This window comes from Ursus arctos, unplaced genomic scaffold (genome assembly GCF_023065955.2).
Source record: "Ursus arctos isolate Adak ecotype North America unplaced genomic scaffold, UrsArc2.0 scaffold_3, whole genome shotgun sequence".
In the NCBI taxonomy this organism is placed as follows: domain Eukaryota; kingdom Metazoa; phylum Chordata; class Mammalia; order Carnivora; family Ursidae; genus Ursus; species Ursus arctos.
In genome coordinates, this window is record NW_026622985.1 from 50956383 (window position 1) to 50975735 (window position 19353).

The 19353-nt window shown below is 42.7% G+C and overlaps 1 protein-coding gene across 5 annotated transcripts in view; it reads right to left on the bottom strand.

The window, feature by feature from the left end:
* Window positions 1-19353, bottom strand: part of RAPGEF5 (Rap guanine nucleotide exchange factor 5) — a 235100-nt gene that overhangs the window by 15726 nt on the left and 200021 nt on the right. For all 5 annotated transcript variants that reach the window (XM_057304209.1, XM_057304210.1, XM_044387067.3 and 2 more), the window contains 7 exons: window positions 18052-18201; window positions 13911-14008; window positions 10587-10709; window positions 8734-8912; window positions 3488-3578; window positions 1586-1636; window positions 693-780 (listed from right to left, as the gene is read on the bottom strand). In XM_057304209.1, the coding sequence (XP_057160192.1) occupies window positions 693-780; window positions 1586-1636; window positions 3488-3578; window positions 8734-8912; window positions 10587-10709; window positions 13911-14008; window positions 18052-18201 (780 nt within the window). The remainder of the gene's footprint in view (window positions 1-692; window positions 781-1585; window positions 1637-3487; window positions 3579-8733; window positions 8913-10586; window positions 10710-13910; window positions 14009-18051; window positions 18202-19353) is intronic.

Consider the following 19353-nt stretch of genomic DNA (forward strand, 5'->3'; position numbering starts at 1 on the left):
ACATAGGTAGGATATATAGTGAATGTTAGCAGCACTTCCTTTTAATTAACTGTCTTGGTTTGAAAGAGACCACTGAGATCTCATCAGCAAATTGAGCTAACATGTTTCGGGATGAATTATTTGGTGCTCCACAGAAGAGAAGCCAGTGGACCGGCTTGCAGCCGTCACATACTTTCCCAAATGGATGCTACGGCCAGAAAGAAGACAGTCCCTTCTCCACCAATAATTTTCATACCCTATATTGCTGGGGTTGGCCACAGGTATTTCTCACACAGCAGCAGCCGGGCGGTTAGCTCTCAGAAATTTAAGTTGCAAACGCAGCCCACGATCTGTTTGGGTTCTTTCTCCCAGCCCTACTCGTGGTTGAATTAGGTGGATGGTCAACTCCAAGAAAATAAGATTGCACTTAGAGCACAGCAAAATAAAAACACAAGTTTCCACTGCTAAGTTCTGTGAGCCAGGTGAAAATGCTTTGGTATCTCTCAAATACAGTTAAGTATCTCGGCTACCTCAGACATAATTGAGCATTTGCAAAACCGATCTCCAGCAAACGTGGTTAGGTCTGAACGTCAGAATTACTCTAAAGGAATATACCGAGAGCCCCCCCCCCGCCTTTTTTTTTGCCCTGTACAGTTAGAGTGATACATCTCTGAAGAAGGAATTGGACAGCATAAAAGATAGAAAATTGTTACCTTTAAGCAACAGCGGCATGAATGGGATTTTGGGTGGTTTCATCTTTTTGAATGCATCTCTGTAGGCTTTGTGATTCAGGGAAGGATCCTGCCAAACCAAGCAGATTACAAAGAGAAAGAAAAATCAATGTGCTATAGAAACAATTCTAAATCCACGTTTGCTATACAATTTGAACATGATTTAAATATCGAGAGGTTCTTCCTCAGGACAAAGTAGATAAAGGTTTCCTTGGAGAATAAACTCACTAAATTAGGGCAGGAAATGCAGGCAATGAATAAAAGTCAACTTATTGGTTTACAATAATGGGAAATGACTGCAAAAGAGAGGCACCTTTTGATTGCCCTATTATTTCCTCAAATAGGTTCTTTAAGTACAGTTTCCTCTGCATAATTTCTATCATGAGGTAACCCCAAAGTCTTTTGTTAGGTGCACTGCAAAGAAAAACCTCCCTCATGATGCACGGACAATGCACAGAAAATAAGTGAACTCTGTTTTATTGTGTTCTGAAAAGCAACTAGACATTTTTAAAAATCTAAACCTAAGAAATGGTAGAAAGGAGAAAAAGGAGAAAAGAATCATGCATAAGATACTGACTGCACATTCCATTTATACCAATTAATTTTGTAGGCATTGACATGGACGATGTACTCACAAGTCCGCATTCTGCAAATCACGTCAAAGGACCATTCTCACTACCTTTCTCCATGGAGAGGAAGAAGCATTAACTGCCAGCTTCCCTCCAGAAGAAGAAAAGCTACAGTTTCATGTACAAGTGATCTAGTCTAAGCTACCAGACATAGTAAAGTGTGGGTCCCGGCCACTGCAATCTACAAAGAAATTCGGTGTTATCAAATTAATTTGAAGAGTAAGTCCCGTTTGGCTCACTACTTACTGTTAAACTTTCAAGTTCAGAGAAAAGTTTCTTAAACTTCCCAGGGATTTTCTAAAATCAAACAAAATACAAAAAAGAAAAGGTCAAAGAAGTCCATTACTTTCAGAGGCACCAAGGGGGGAACGTTTACTAAGCTGAGCTTCCACGTGTCACGTTTCTGACCACAAACACCTCTATCATTTGGTTCTACCAGGACTGCTTCCCACGGTGCAATATTCATCATTCCTTGATGTGACACTCCTTGGGAACGGTGCTAAAAACAGTTTAAAATAAGCAACTGCTACATGACGCAGGAATCTGGCGGGTTAGACATTCCACACGCTGGTGATTTTTTAATACAAACTGGGATTTCAGTTCCATATCACTCCTTCATCACTATGTACTCTTCTAATTGGTCCGGCCCATTTTGGATCAGCCACGGCGCCGACGCAGGGCCCTGCACATTGCAGGCCATCCATATGTGCATGAAATGCATGCTGTTTAAATTGAACTGAATTCTTTCTCCTCTCAATTTTGCACATCAAGACTTCTCTCCAGGTTTAATTCAAAGTCCACTCTCCTCTGAGCCTTGCTGGCCACTGGTTTCCCTCCTGCTCTGATCGATGGTGGCATCTGTTGTCCTCTGCCTTTTATCTTGTGATGTGTGTGCAGGGCTTGTTTGCTTAACCAGGGCAGGCAGGCCTCTCGTTTCTTTTCTTTCGCACTCCTCTTAGGAGCACTGACCCTGACCCTCAGGTCACCACCATGCATTCCAATAGAGAATGGCCCCCAAAGCAAAGAAAGTGAATCCCTAAGATGCTCACAGCCCTGTGCTGAGATCACTAACACACTCACACACACACACACACACACACACACACACACACACAAAGATAGTTGGCCTATCTTGCAGGAGTGAGAATTGGGAACCATGAAGAGAATGGAGTAGTGACAGGAGCCAAAGCTGAGGGGGCTGGAGAGAAGCTAAGGAGGCCGCATGAGACACATGCAGGTCAGGGCCATCAGGGAGCAGCCTTGGCAGTACAAGAGAAAGGCTGAGGGAGAGAAATGGTACACTCAGCGAGGTAGCCAGTCAGCAGGGAACAAAGAGAGAGAGAGAGAGAGACAAACAAAAGCCCAAAGAAAGAAGGTGATGGGGCCAGGGGAGAGGCCAGAGCCCTCAGTCTGTGTCTGGCCACACTCAGGGAAGCCCCAGTTTCAGCTCTTCCCACATATGCCCTTAGCGTCCGTGTCCCAGGACGTGGGTTAACTTGAGTGGGCCTCTCCATCTTAGAACCCAGGTAGCCTTTGTCATGCAACACGGACAGAGCCCAGACTTGCGAGGCCTGAAACTTAACACTTTGTGGGCCCTCTTTTAAAAAAAATACAAAATTACTTTACTTCTGCAAATTTTATACAGATACACATCACCACATGAACACACTGCCGGGGGGCCCTGCAAGAGAGAGGCCTAGCTTACACTCATTAGCACCTCCGCAAATCCGCTTCTGGACACCTGCCCCGCTCTTGAAAGGACCAACAAGGGACTGGGACCACACTATCATGGCAGCAGAGCAGAAAACAAATTCTAGCTGTGGAGCATTTTACAATTTTTATTTCCTTCATATATGTGTGTGTGTCTGTGTGTATACATATATATTATGTATACGAACACATATATAATATATATTTCATGTATTGTATTTTATATAAATAAAAGAACCATTTTGAAGACCATTTGATCAAAAGAGTCCCACCTGACACATTCATTTTTAACTTTTTTTCCCCTAGTAGTACTTAACTCATTTAAACCATCTAAATCAATTTATTTTGAAGAGAGGCCTTTCGCGGGAACATTTCCCGTTCGGTTTCATTTATCCCTAAGCCCCCACTCCCCTTTCCACGTGGACCCCCAAGGCTCACCTCCCAGGTCTGTGACAGCCGGCTAACAGAAGCAGTGTTGAGACCCATCACAATAGCAAAAAAAGAATTCAGGTTTCTCTGGGCTTTGCAGCTGTGGAATAAAGAAAGCACAAGGTACTTAGAGCAACACCCTTTTGCGGGCTGACTGCAAAAGATGACACTGAAAAGACTCTCCTGGGCCACAGAGTTCAATGTCCAGGATGGCGCTGAACTCTGTCTCCAAGGCCAACACACACTGAGTGCCCCTGCGTGTGGGGGGGTTGGTGGTATCCCCTCCAATGTTTCTCACACAGGTGACAGACTCAAACACTCCAGCTCATTCTTACCTCTAGGAAAAGATCTGTGCTCCAGACATCCTCTGGACACTTCAAAAGATTCCTCCTTTTAAAAAATCTATTTTGGATGATGCATTTACAATTTCAACTGAAAACTCTTGAATTCATGTTTCTTTACATATAGCATACTCTCATTGTAACAGCTCTCTTATCCCATCTCCATACTCAGGATGCTGTCATTACGTTTTGACAGACAAACCCCTCTCACCTCACCCCTCACCAGTCCAAGCTCCCCCTCCCATGACATTCAGACCCATTTTCTTTGCTATCAACCACACAGCTACTGTATTATATGTATCTATGTAAAATACGGCATGTATTGTGGGGACACTGTCCCACGTATCTCATTTAGAGAAAAAAAGGAAGAAATAAAATGCAAAATAAAATCACATTGAGCTCCAGTCACTCTGTAAGCTTATCTGTTCTGCATAATGTCAATCATGCCCTTCAACCTAATTGGTCAAAATTCCTCATTTTCAAAGCCTGTGGCAAGGGCTTGGTCTCCCAGGTCAGCCAGGACACCTTGTGAGTTCCAGACACTCCTTTATCTGGGGCATTTTAAAAAAACCACTTCTCTGAGCCAAGTTTTTAACATTAAGAAATTACTCTAACTTGATAAATATGAAGGAATATGAAAGCACTTAACAGTGTAACCTGGGGCATGAAAAGTACCAGCTGGGGCCAGATGCCCTCTCTACCACCACATCCCCGCAGGGCCTCCCACGGAACTTGCGGACAGGGTGTGTGCTTTCTCAGAGTCCTGCTTTCTCAATCGTACTGTGTGATAGTGTGTAGTATGAATTCCTCACTATCATCATGAATGGCTCTATAACTTCATCAAAAACACATTTCATGATTTGTTTACTTATTCCCCTACTGTTAACATTCAGCTTATTCTCAATTCAATTCAATACAGAATGCCACAATGAGTATCTCTGTGTATGAAACTTTTTAACTGGGTTTATGGTTCCTCTATTTAAGTGAGACATTCATTCATCACATGATTGGTCAAAAGCTATCCCGGGGCACCTGGGTGGCTCAGTCGTTAAGCGTCTGCCTTCAGCTCAGGGAGTGATCCCAGGGTCCTGGGATTGAGCCCCGCATCAGGCTCCCTGCTCCGCTGGGAGCCTGCTTCTTCCTCTCCCACTCCCCCTGCTTGTGTTCCCTCTCTTGCTGGCTGTCTCTCTCTCTGTGTCAAATGAATAAATAAAATCTTAAAAAAAAAAAAAAAAGCTATCTCAACGTTAAAAGGTTCTGGACACATATTAACAACTGTCTCCAGAAAGTGTATGGCTTTCTGGTGGCACAGGCCGTGTAAGAAAGTATCTAGTTCAAAGCCAGGAAAACAGGGCTGTTTCCAGAGAGACACACACAGCTGGCTGTGGGCTGGCAGGTCCTCCCTAAGTGGGCTGCTCCCAGGGCCGCCCCCGCCCCCAGCTGCACCTGGACTCCAGACAAGGTCCCACCAGGGAGCGTGTGGGAAGTTCTATCCCCACTAATAGAGGAATGTGGAAAGGCACTGCTACCTCCACACCTAGGGTCCGAAGTATCTGGAGTACACACCGTCCTGCCGGCCCCTCGCCACTGAGCCTCCACGGGTCTGAGCTGTGCCTCTCGGGGTCTTCCTTGCCCCGTGTCTGGCCCTGCCTGCAGCCTTGGGGTCAGCAAGAGGACCCGAAACTCAGTCTAACTGGCCCCTTCATCCGGTTTCTACCGACTTTCTCCTGGGTGGACGCTGTTTGGTATATTCCATGAATGAACACATCAAGATGCCTCCGGGTCAATGATTTAGAAATCCACCTGTTTTTGTAAATTATCGGTGACTAAAGGGATCCATACTTTGACCCTGCTTCCCCTTCTGTCTCCTCAGCCCCTGGAAAGTTCACACCAGCCGGAACAGACTTGAGGCAGCTCCACGGCTTGGTATGCTAACTTGAGGTGCAGGTTCCTCTGTGGTGGGGGAGAACCGTCCCGCCCCTAGGCCACAAGCACCTCCGTGGCAGGCTCTGACTCCCAGGTCGTCCCACTCAGTGCATGATGGAAGCCCCATGGTCCTGTGATTCCTCACTAGACTTTAGATTCCTTACAGCTAGAGGATCTAGCCATTTCATTTGTATGTTCTGCCTGTCACCCAAATACCCAGGATACAGCAAGGCTTTCAGACAGCATTTGCTGGAGTTGAAAACAAGACTTTTTGGGGAAATGGTTTTATTTTTATTCATTATAAAAAGGTTTATTACTCCCCTTTTTATTTGGCATCATTTCTCTTTCTGGAGTATCAGATAGAATTCTCATCCTTTTATCTTTTAGATCCCATAAACAATTTTCCTGGCCCAGATCTCTTTTGTAGTCATACTTACAAAAAAAAAAAAAAAAAAAAAAAAGCACATATAACTAACGTCTGAACCTATAAAAAGAAAAAATGATTTCTCTAGAAGACAAATTGATACACTACAAATATTGGATACCAATCCGGTCTGGAATCCTTTGTTACCAAGGTTCATTCATTCCATGATAAGAACAGACTGACACTGAAACATTCCAGTTTAGCAAACACTCCTTTGTCTGTGTGAGGAAATAAACTCCACTCAATCCACAGAGGTGGGGGATGGGGAGGGCGAGAAGGAAAGGAAACATGAATATGCAAATAGATGCCTTAGGCAGGGGAGACACTTCATGATCATGGAAATTACTGTTTTCCCTTGGTTATTCCTACTAGTGTGATTATGAGGAATTTAACTTTATGTTTCTGTTGGCATTCCATTCCATGGGCTAGGGATAGAGAGACCAGTACAGTAAATAATTCAAGAGCATGGGGCATATGGAGAAGATGTGAATATATTTCATTTCCCTGAGGATAGATATAATCTCATACTGGAACTAAGCTGTGTGGTGTCATTTTACTCCTTGGGACATTAATGTCCCATTTCTCCAAGTAACTGGCATTTATAAGAAAGCTTTTATCCAAAAGAGCCTCACCTTTATAAATTTCACAGGTCATTTGGAATGCACTGGCCAAAAAAAAAGGGACTATTCACCATAAAAACTGTCCAAGATTTAGGAATATCTGTTGTATCTCTCTCCTTGCATTCCCAGTCACACCGAACACCACGCCGGGTACTTCTATTATCTCTTGCTAGGTAAGCAAGATACCCTGGCTTCTGGGGGGTCTCTTTGCCTATAGTTCAGCCTACGTGCTACCTTCAGATCAACCTTCCTGAGGGACAGCTCTGATGGTGTCAGTCTCCCGCACAAAAATTGCAATGCATCCCTGTCTTATCAATTCAGTCCAAACTCTTCGATCTGACATTCCACATCCTTCACAATTTGGCTTTATCTTCCTTTGCACATCAATCTCCCACAACTTCTGTACACATAACACTTCATTTTGGTCAAACTGGATGAGGCTCCTTTCCCTGACATATGCTGTCTGCCTCCACGGAACCTCTCTGCCTCCCTCCTCCAGGGAGGTTCACCCCCGTGGAGAGTCCGTACTTCTGAATTCTTATCTGTCCAGTTCCCCCCAGAATTCAAATACAGCCTTGAATGCTACTTCCTTCACACATGTTTTCGAATCCTCCTTTTCCACATCATTAGCATACAAGCTTCCCCCTCCAAAGCCCCAGTAGAATTTGATCTCAGAATAAGGCACCCCCCCCCCGTTCTATTTTGCACATTAGCCATCTGAGTTATCAAAGTATCCCCTCCAGCAGGTTGCAAACTCCTCAGTGGCATGGACTGGGTGTTGGGTCTGTCTGGTTTCCGCATGGAAATTTATGGTTCCCCTGCAAGGATCTGTATAAGTAATGAGTGACCTATACATAGTTCCTGAACATATTACACTGCTGTAAACTCCAAAACTGTGTGATGTAAAAACTGTTTTGGAAGACAAAGGAGAAATAAAATGGGAAATAGAAAGAAGTGGGAAAGATTCTGATTCATGCTGCCTACTTCTGTCGGGAGGCTGTCCCAAGAGCAGTCTCGGGGTACTAAAAATCTGGTATTTTAAGCGATGCTCTCAGAAAGCTACTAAAATGTCATTCAACTAACCTTTACTGAGTCCCTGCTATTTACCAAGTTCTGCATCAGGCATATCAGGTACAATGTTTGATTAGTAATGGCCCCCGTCCTCTGGAGGCTAACACAGCCAAGTGAAGGGATTCTATATAACACTGAAGTTTAATACATAGAATAAAAAAGTTAAAAGGGAAAAAGCACATGTGTGAGGGAGAGTGGGGGAAGGGAGTAGTTAACCCTGCATCGGAAAGTCAGAGATGGCTTCAGGAAGGAAGCAACATTTGACCTAAATTTTAAAGAATGACAGCAATTTGCAAGGTGGAAGTGGTCACTTGGGCAGAGCGAACAACGCCATGCCCAGGCCTAGAGGATGGTGTGCATGGGACAGACAGCCATTCAGAGTGGCTGCAGTGTGGAGCGCACCCAGTGGGTGAGGCCCCGAGGTCAGATGGGACCCTTCAGGGCTGGGCCTGGGGAGGAGGTTTGCGAAGTTTGCCCGGTGGATATCAAGCAGCCAAGAACAGAATCCTAGAATGCATCTGATTTGCAGTTACTCCCCCCCCCCCCCCAACATCGTCCTCCCCGTTTCGCCAGCCCCGCTGTAGCTCACTGGCCACACTGCAGTTCAGCTGCGGGATGGAGCATGCGTGTGCTGGCTGCTTAACCTTCCCGCAGCTCAGAGCAGAGCGCCTGAGTCCGGTACTCTGACACTGACTTCAAAGTACAAGCACTTCAAAGGCAAAGGCATAACAGTCAAGAACAGATATTTTCAATCATTTGGTCACTTAACTCAATATTCTACTTTTACCTCCTAACCCTTCTTATCACAAGGAAAAAAAATGGACTCTCTCAAGGAGAAGAGAGGAGTTGCGCTTTTCACCACCAGAAACTCACTGTGCAGCGATTTTGATGAATTTTTTCACCAGCTGCACCCGCTTGCCCAGCTGAGCGCAGAGCAGAATCTCCGTGGCCACCCAGAGCTGGATCTCGTTGCATCTCTGCAGCAGGAGGCTGAGGTTGGCCGTGTGCTCCCCACTGCCTTGCCGGCTGAAGGTGAAGTAGATCAGCTCTTGCTGCAAGAAGAGGGATGCACACCCGCATTGATCTTTAGCACAAAGACAAGCTGATGCAAAAGTCCATTTTTAAGGCGACCTCAGGTAGCCACTCTCACCTCATCACGTGTCACGAGAACATAACAATAGATTCAATTTGAAACAATGCCGTTTTAGAGAGGCCTTATTAAATACTGTTCACCTAGCATCCTCACAAAAATTTTATTTTTAGAATGTGCAGATGACCCAGTTTTACACGAAAATATAAGAAGTTCTAAAGTTTAAATGACAGGCTGAATCAAAGTCGAACTTTCTGAACTTGTTATACGGGCAAAACCAAGTGGAAATGATTGTCACTAGTGTACGTACATTCTTTCCACAGGGGTTTCCCAAGTTTTAGTGTGAACCAGGATCACCTGGAGGCCTGTTACAGCAGCTCGCTGGGCCCCAGCCCCCCGATTTTCTCCTTCAGTAGGTCTGTGGTGGGGGCCCCACACCTGCATTTGTAACAAGCTCCCAGGTGGTGCTGCTGATCCTGGTCTGGGTACCCACTCTTTGAGAACCACGGATAAAAGATACAGTAAAATCATAAACAGAGAGAGAGTGAGATTAGGGTAAGGTCAAAATTTACAAAATTGAGCAAGACGAGCGACTATTTATATAGGCTGATCACATGCAGAGCAACGGATTTGTTTTTAATCGAAGGGGCGTGCACACTTTCCAGAAGTGACTCCCACGCTCCCACTGAGAAAGCAGCACAAACAGGGACACATCCTCCTCTATTAACATTTCCAAAGACACAAATCATTTAGCTTGAAGGAGTTCACTAACTGCTTAAATTTAGATTATAATGTTGGAATTTTTTCAATGAGGCCATTGAAAAGACATTCCAAAATGCAAGAGAAGCTCAGGCCCCCAAGGTGGGCCTGAGCTTCTGTTGGGGGCCTGAGCTTCTGCAGAAGGAAAGGCTATTTGTAATGAAACATTTCACTACATGGCAAAGCAAATGCAACATCAGGTTGCAGACAGCGGTCTCATTTCTCACCTCCTGATTCCTGTGAGCCTTTCCGCTGGCTACGTTTATTCCTAGATTGTCAGTAGCATTTTGCCCCTAATCTATTATTTTATAAATGTTTAAGCTGTCTCCAAAGGGAGGGCTGATGAACATAAAAATCTGAAATATATCTCCAAAGTTTCAAGAAAGTACTTAAAGTTTTGCAGCAGGGTCTAAATGTATAGAATGTTCTTGAGGAAAAGAATGACTGTAATGTGTATGTTGGTAGTGCATAAATACGATTCTTGGAGAACTACTGTGAACTTTATGGAAAAAATAAAGTATCGATATCAAAGTTGTCGCATGTAAAACGGCTCTTCAGCCCCATTAGAGCTTCATAAACATGCAAATACGTAAGTATTCACACATATAAAAATAGAGCATTTTTATACTACAGTACACATATGATTATATCAGGAGCAAATAAAGCATGATCATGTGTTCTGATTTTCCTAGGTTTGGGTCAGTCTTTCAATGTATTTAAAGTCCCCAAATATCTTTTGCGCTATGGCATCCTAAACATAACTGCATCACCAGATGATGGGTCTTCTTAAAACCAAGTCACATACAAGTACTCTTCAAAAAGAATGCAAAGTTAAAGTAACATTAGCATTTATCTTACCTTCTCCTTCCTTTCTTACCTCGTGAATTGAATTGAAGAGACTCCAGTCAAAATTCATTAATTCCAGAGCAAGATCCCAAGTGTTCATTCCCAAAATCCTCATCGACCTTTGCTGTGATTCCTCATTTTCTGCAAATGGGTTCTAAACCAACAGACGGAAGCAAAAGGATCCTCAGTAATTCCCAAATGTTTGGCACGGAACTGGCTGGCCACAGAAAGCCACTAGAAGCCCAGATTAGGAAAGTAATCTTGTCTGAGTGCACTTAATATTTTCCCTGGTCTGTTCATCTTTGGTTGAGTTACAACCAATTTGGAAAACAGCCTTGGAAACAGTAGAATGTGATCAATGATACTTCACTGAGTTAGCCTGCCCCTCCCCCGACACACACACACACACACACACACACACACACACACACGTGCACGCATCCACAAATCTGATTATAAAACACTGCCCCAGCAGACAGCATAATGAAAGCGAAAGCCCTGAAATCACTTTGGCTTCTGGTAAGAATTAATGTGCCAGCAGGTTAGTATAAAAACAAACAAAAGAAATGTCATGGTGCACTTCAATAAAGACAGACACGGCTTTTACAGGAAATACGTTTAACAAGCCTCATCCCAGACACACATTTACAAATTTTATTAAAATGCCTGTGGAAAGTGATAAAAATTTAAACAAGAAATAAAAAAAAAGTTACTTCATTTATACCCCATGGCGGATGATTATTTTAAGAATCTGCTGCTTTACCTACACAAATAGGTATGAGTCCGCTAATAATACTTCCTTAAAATCTGGCATGGAATTATTAAATGCTGCCAAAACTTTAAATATTTTGTCACTGTTCATTTATTAAAAATTATCTGGCATATTTTCAAAATATTTGATATTTTCTAATTAAAGTACAAATTCTCCAGGGGCATCTGGCTGGTTTAGGCATTAGAGCACACGATATTGGGGTTGTGAGTTTGAGCCCCACATTGGCTTAGCGTTTTCTTAACAAAAAACATTCTCCCATTTGAGGGGTTGGATTTGAGTAGTTAATGATGTTAAAATTGTTAATGACTTGGAAAAAAAAACCAGCATGGGACTTTGCAAAAATAACTGACATGACAGGATGAAGGGTGTATTTCAGGTTCCAAACATTAATTCCTATTTTAAAACTGCAAAATTATTTGCATTTTACAAATTTTACTATTATGAAAAGGTTTCCTACTTTGGAAAAAAACAAAACAAAAATAAAAACAAATGACAAAAGATCTTCCCAGAGCTTGTCCACAGACTGGATTCTTTTCAGTGCAAGGAAAGGTACAAATTATCCCTTTAGCCGAGAGTGGGACATAGGGGGGAGCTCAATGAGGGCGGACCGAAAGAATGCGTGGGCAAATGCTGAGTGGGGGGAAAGCCCACGTTTCTCACAGCCTGATTAGTCTGGAACCAGATAGATGGCCCACTACACTGCAGGCATTCCGTGGGACAGCCAAGAGCTGGGAACTAACATAAATCTCTGCATACTAATTTGGAGATGTAAGGATATTTTCACTTGGCTTTTTATCCCTCCTGCTTTCTCCCTAAATGCACCTTTGCCCTGGTACTGCCCTCTGGTTATCCAAGGCTGTCTACGGTCCTCTCCAACAAACACTTTCTATTTCTCTAACCCATTCACTCAGGGCTCTAATTCCCCCTTTCTGAGAAGATTAACTCTTCCATATGTAAGTGGAGCGGGTGCTAGTGGTCCCACATGTTATCTATCCTGCCCTTACAGTATTCCATTTCAAATGAAATCTTTTGGAGATAAAACACTGAATGCTATGATTCCAACAGGGGACTCTCCGGCAGTTTGCAGAGTTGGTGGTGGAAACAGCTGAGGGCAGGAAGGCAACCGGCTCATCTGGAAATGTACTTGAGAGCACCCATTTACTCCACAAGGACATTGCTTAGGCCTGCAGTCTACTCCTCTGAAGCTGGCCCTGGTCGATGGTAGGAGGAGCTCTGGGTGTGCACACCAGGGAACTGCCAGGAAGTCTGTGGGGAGCACGAGGAGGACAGAGTGTGTGTCTCCACCGTCACCCAGGAGCTCCACAGAAGCTACAGGGCAGATTGTCCTCCTCCACAGGGAGGGTTGAAGTCAAGCCAGTCTCACTGTTTACTCGAGGATGCTGTGTGGTATTCTGTCTGTCACATTTGCTGATGGAATTACAGCATGGACAGACACAGAACCCGTGACGTGCTGACGGACACTCAAAGGAGAAAGGCCCAGGTAAGACGGAAGTTTCCCTCTGCTTTTGCTCCCTCATCACATACAAATGACAGGAACGTGTAAGAGCTTCAGAGGCAAATATTCTTGGCCTGGAGTCCGAGCACTTTCCCTTACTTGGCTGCAGGAAGCACTTCCTTTACTCAGCCTCCCTGAACGTCACTGGGTTACTGGCAATGTTAGATGAGATACTGTACGTAAATTACCCAGCACCTAACTGTCTGGCAGTAAGTGCAAACAATGACAATGATTAGTATTCTGGTAGGTTGATGCTTGTAGATAATTTTACATAAAATATTTTTATTATAAGCAGTTTTGGTGAACCCATGTGGCATATACATTCCTCAATGACAAATACAACAGGAGTCAGCTAGAAAGAACCATCCCAGTGACGGCTCCCTGAATAGACCAGGACCATGGCTCTAGATGATACCACCATGATCTGGCAGAGCCCGCTCTTTATAGGTGATGGGGCTGAGGTCTGATCCCACCATGCAGAGAGCAAACGCAGGCTGAGGTTCTTAGGAAATAATGACGTATCATCTGCTTAGGCGTAAATGTTCGTATATTTGAAATGAAAATAACTTACAGCATGGGTTCTACATTCTTCAAAGTCTTACTCCTCACTGGCATCCGATATACCATTGTTATGAGCCCTTCTTACATGGGGAAGGCTGATAATTGACCCTTTGTTCCAGAGAATGGTACAATCAAAGTGCACCAAACAGACCGAAACAAGACAGACTCTCTTTCCCCCTAAATCTGCACAGGGTACATGGCTCAGCCGGATCTCCTCATATCCACCAAAAAAAGAAGGAACGGAATTAAGATTAATGGACAGGGTGGGTCACTTCTCTCATATCCCTTGTTTCAGAGGCCCAGAGAGAAGCAGGTTTGATTTAAGAAAGGCTGAGGTTCCCCAAGGTGTACCGTCTTTGATTTGCAAAGGCAGTGGGGTTTGCCAAGTGTATTGCTGGCTAGAGGAGGAAGCAGTTTGATGTGTTTTTCTAACATTCATTATAAAACATACAAAAATATGGCTTTGTTTGCCATTTGTGTTTCAAGTAAAGGCTAAAAGTCCTTACCAAAGTGTCAGCTAGGTCTTTTCGGTAGACATATAACCGACCAGATGCTTCAAGGGATTTGGAGATGGCCGAGTCATTTGGCTGAAGTTCATGCTTTTCTTTATTAAAAAAAAAAAAAGAAAGAAAGAGTAATTAGAAACACAAGAACAGTGTACGCATACACAGTATATCTAAAGAGTGAAAACTGCCAAAGAAAAATAAATATTTCTATTTATTATTTTTTATTATTTATTTCATTTATTCTTTATTAAATAAACAGAATGCAGATTTAATTCAGTTCTGCATCCTCCGTGCAATGGCACCAATGGGACCGTGGACCTCACTGTTCAATAACCATGAAGTGGAAGGCTTTGCAATTCCCTCTTACAATATTTAGTTACTTTTTTAGAACACAGAACAGTTTAGGGCAGAAAGTAAAATTCACTCGCAATCCCATCACTGTATGATAACCATAGGATGGTAATGTTAGTAACATCTGAATACGTTTTTGCTCTGATCTTGATGTAAATGTGTGTAAACAACATCTACGCATACATATAATTGCAATTACTTACACATAGGCGTTCATAATTAGTATGGATACATACATACATATACATTTGCAGGTATTCCATATATGGTTTATATTCTGATTTTATTATAAGCACTTATCCACTTGTCATATTAACTATGTATGTCATGTTTAATTGGCTACATAACAGTCCATTATGCCACCATGTAATCTTTCCTCTATTTTGACCAATTTAATAGTTTCCAATGTGTTTGTCATATCAATCAGATGGCAAGATATATGTAAATACTAGCACGGGGTCTGGCACATAACAGGGGCTTGATAAATGGGATCTATTATTATAGCAGCCATAATATACACTGCTGAAGTCAACATCCTTATGCATAAATCTCTGGCTGCTCATAGATGATTTTTAAAAATAGACTCCCAGTAATGGAATTACTAGGTCAAAGGGGAATAAATATTTTTTAAGGTTTTTTTTTTTTTTTAAGATTTTATTTATTTATTCGACAGGATAGAGACAGCCAGCGAGAGAGGGAACACAAGCAGGGGGAGTGGGAGAGGAAGAAGCAGGCTCACAGCGGAGGAGCCTGATGTAGGGCTCGATCCCATAACGCCGGGATCACGCCCTGAGCCGAAGGCAGAGGCTTAACCGCTGTGCCACCCAGGCGCCCCGAATATTTTTTAAAGTTTTTGATACAAATTGCCAAATTGCTTTCAAATTCTTACACTGACCAACACTGATCATTTCTTGCGGTAAGTCTGCTATTTAGCTAAAACCAAAACTAGAATCTCAGTTTATTTTAAATTTCTTGACTACTGGAGAGGCCGAGTATTTTTCATGTATTCTTCTATTTCCCTTATTACAAATTATTCCTGTCAGCCACGTTTCTACCATCGTTGGAGCTCTCTTACAACAAAATAGCCTTCTTTGTAGAAAAATGTCCTCCTCCTAACTACAAATTGCAGATGGGAACTGACTAAACTTATCCTCAAGTCTAGTGCACTGTAACATAATCAGCTTCTAATTCAGCTTTTTAGTTACCCATACATGGTTGGTCCATGTATCTTTTTCTAGATAACTTAATCAGTTCAAAGGCCAAATTTTGTTTTGAACATTTCTGCTTAATACAGAGTACACAAATGATAATCCAATATATTCTTTATGGCCCAGCATTATAAAGATCAATAGCACTTTCATGTCAGGCTGTTGACATGTGGTAAATGGTCCCACACAGCTGGGCTCTGAAGTTCTCCCACCTCTTCTCCCTCTTTCTCTAGCTACAATTTCTTGCAAGCCTGTGTGACCATGTCCACCTTACATTGGAATTTGTGAGAGCCATTCTGCCCTTGCTACAGAATAAAATGCCATGGCTTGCTTGCTTGCTTTCTTCCTTCCTTCCTCCCTCCCCCCCTTTCTTTTTAAGATTTTATTTATTTATTTGAGAGAGAGAGAGCTCTGAGCACACAAGCAGTGGGGAGAGGCAGAGGGAGAAGCAGACTCCCTGACTAGCAGATGCGGGACTGATCCCAGGACTCTGGAATCATGACCTAAGCTGAAGGCAGCCACTTAACCGACTGAGGCACCCAGGCACCCTACCATGGCTTTCCGACAGTAACTTTTCCATTTTCTGGGAAATGTTTTTTTTTCTTATTTTCAGGTTTGTCACTATACTCTCTAAGACAAAAGCTCATAGAATTTTAAGCTCTGATAAACGAGGTAGGTAGGTTTCTGTTACTACATACATTGTACCCGCTCTGGGTATAAAAGAGCTAGAAACCTACTGAAAGCCATGAGGATAACAGTACCAGTCCTTTTAGAAAAATCCACAACACCTACAACATTTGCAACATTTTAAAACTTTCTTTGACAAAAAGAAAATAAGAGTAGACCTCACCGTCATTTCATTTTGTAGTATTCAAAACATTATTTACTGAATATTAGGTAACTAGAGCAAGGAATACATTAAACTCTGTTTTTTTCCTTCTTTTTCTTCATTAAGCATTATTGCTTGGAGGATATCAAGCCACGGGCAGAAAGGTTCTTAACAGACAAAAGTACTAATTGATGGGAAATAATGGCACATTTCCAAATCTGTGGGATAATTCAAGAGATAAGCTGATATTTCTAGAGAAGATTAGCAATGAGTCTATACACATTAGAATGACGTTGGCCTCCCTGATGGATCTAATTTAATAGAGTGTAAAAACAGTATTTCATGGCCATCAAACAGATATTGGTAGTAAAAGAGCTACTCATTACTTTCCAGATTCATGTGTGGCCCTGGGCTGACTCTGAGTCAGCCCCAAGGGAGAGGGGCCTCAGTCATGCTACCAAGTTCACTTAGGGTCCTTCTTCCTCCAGAATGGGGACCCAATGACTATTTTCTGTAATGGTACTGTCTTGAGAGGCAAATGTTGGTTTTGATGAAGTGTAATATTGTTTGGAATCATTTAATATTTTTGGTAACTTAAAATTTAATATAATACACATTTATCATATCTATCTGGAATGCTTTAAATATTTTATTAAAAATTCAACACTCTCTGATTAAAATTCATATAGTCCAGCTGTTTCTCCCACTTTTGCTCTTTTTCTCTAGATAATGTTTTGATGGGATGCACAATTAGGGCCCCTTGAGAGGGAGGAGAGACTCTCATTAGGCCCAGGGAGAAGGGCTATACGGTTTGCATATGTAATCCACTAGCTTATAGGACCATTTCATCTGCTTCTGAGTAACAGAGCAACAGAAGATTCTGTCACAGAAATGCTTTAACACCAAGTTAAATCCTGATCTCCTTCCCCCAGCATGATAACAAAGGGTAAACAGGAACGCAGGTTTTCTGCTCCCCGCCCCATCTCTGGTTGATTAGTTCACACAGTACTCCCATTTTTCAACTACTGATGCTAAGTCACTTTCTTTGTATTTTTCTCAGGGTTAATGAGATATTAAATAAAGATTGTAAGCCAAAAAGGAGGCCAGCAACACTGAGATCTGACAGGCCCCAGTGAAAACGAAGGGGTCTGTTCAGGTCACGTAGATCAATAGTGTCAGCTTGTAATCTGTGTGATCTTATTCGAAACAGACAATAAACCATTCTCTGAGGATAAATAAGGCCCAGCAGAAGGAAAAGCTGTAACCAGACCTCGCTCCCCACGTCCACCTGAAAGAACGCTGCCTGCGAGCTTTCAGCTTATTGGAGTTTTTATTTCCTTCAACGGGGAGTCTTTTTTAAGTATTAAACTGTCAGCCAGCAATATGACTAGTTCAAGGCTGTCTTTCTTTTTCCTTCCTAAAGTAATTTCATCCTTTAGCAATTTCCCAAGTTAATTTAAATATGAAAATAGAGGGCTTATCTAGAGTATAAAATATGAAAAGCTTTATAATATATTTCAAAACACTGGCATGGCCCTTTATTCAGTTCTTGGGGAGGAAATTCAGGATCTAACAGTATCCAGCTGTTGTCATGGAAACGCCTCTGCGAGGCAGCTTCTTATTGTTACTGTGGTCATCCAGCTGCGGACCCAGAAGGGACAAGCCGCACGTTTACTCTATAAAAATGTCGGCTCTCCTCCTTTCAGAGGTGATCCAGTGAAAGATGAATATTCCAGGACAGAAAACAGCTTACCCCCAGAGAACGTGACGGCCACCAGGGCCAGATCCTCCTCCGCATGTTGGATCTTTTCTGCCACAACCTTCAGGATCTCGTGCGCGGTACTGGAAACTTTTGCCTTCACACTGACATAGGAGTGCTCCATAATGTACACGTGGCAAAAAACTGCACACAACGCAAGAATTGTTAGTCAACAGAGGGCTGTGGCCATGAGGTACGGACTTTTGCAAATGAAGGCAACCCCCTTCCTACTCTCTTTAGTATAAAACCCACGCAACCCGATTTACATATTTATGTCTGCACATGGGTGCCTGAGGGCATCCACATAGAAATGTGTGCTTGCCCACACAGGAGATACAGACGTTATAAAGCTGGTGAATGAGCAGGCTGAGGATGTAGGCTTCCCAACCGTAATCAGACCCATGTCACAAAAGCATGAGCTCATGGTGGAGACGGCCTGACCACGGCACAGCGGAATGGGGGGCTCTGAGCCCCTTCTTGGAGGGTTACTGACATTTCTCAAAGCACTATATTAAGATATCTAACTCACACATTTTTATTTTACACTCCATTTCTGGACAGTCGCAGTGGCTCAATTAGGAATACCACATTTTGCCATTAGAGTTCTCATAAGCTTCTCTAAAAAATCTGCCAGTTTGCCCTGGTTTTTGTGTTCAGGCGTCTTGATCATTTAATAACGATGTCCCTGATCAAGATGGGGGTGAGTTTGGTTTCCAAACAGAAACCACATTTCTAGCCCTTTAAATTTCCTTTTTATTGTCTGCAGTGCAAATAATTATTACTAGGACATCATCACTATCAGGGTAACTCGGGGTCCTGGAAAAAATTTTCTTTATGATTTGAGAGTAGAAACTGTTTAATAGCAGTGGACATAACTGATACATTGCTTGTTTCTTACAGCAGCTACTTTGAATTATAAAATACTAGCTCTTTCAAAAAGATAATACATTTGGATATTCTTCTCTGCCGTATTGCAAAAAATAAAAAACAAAGGGGGAGTGTAGTTCCTAGAGAAAGCTTACATGCAATTTAAATGGCCCCACAAAGATAAACCCAGGATGGTTTCCAAAGAAAGGCAAATGAAGCAAAAGAAAAACTATGAGTTTACAGGTAGGAACCTCAAAGTGAACAGGCCACCGGAAGGTCTTGGTTTGGTTGGGTGTGTCACTAAAACAACAGCCTCTAACAAACGGTTGTTTTATATGTTGTCAACTGACACATGAGAGGCAAAAAAAGCTTTTTTGCTTCCACAGAAAAATACAATTCTTGAGCAAGACAAGATCCAGTGCACAAACC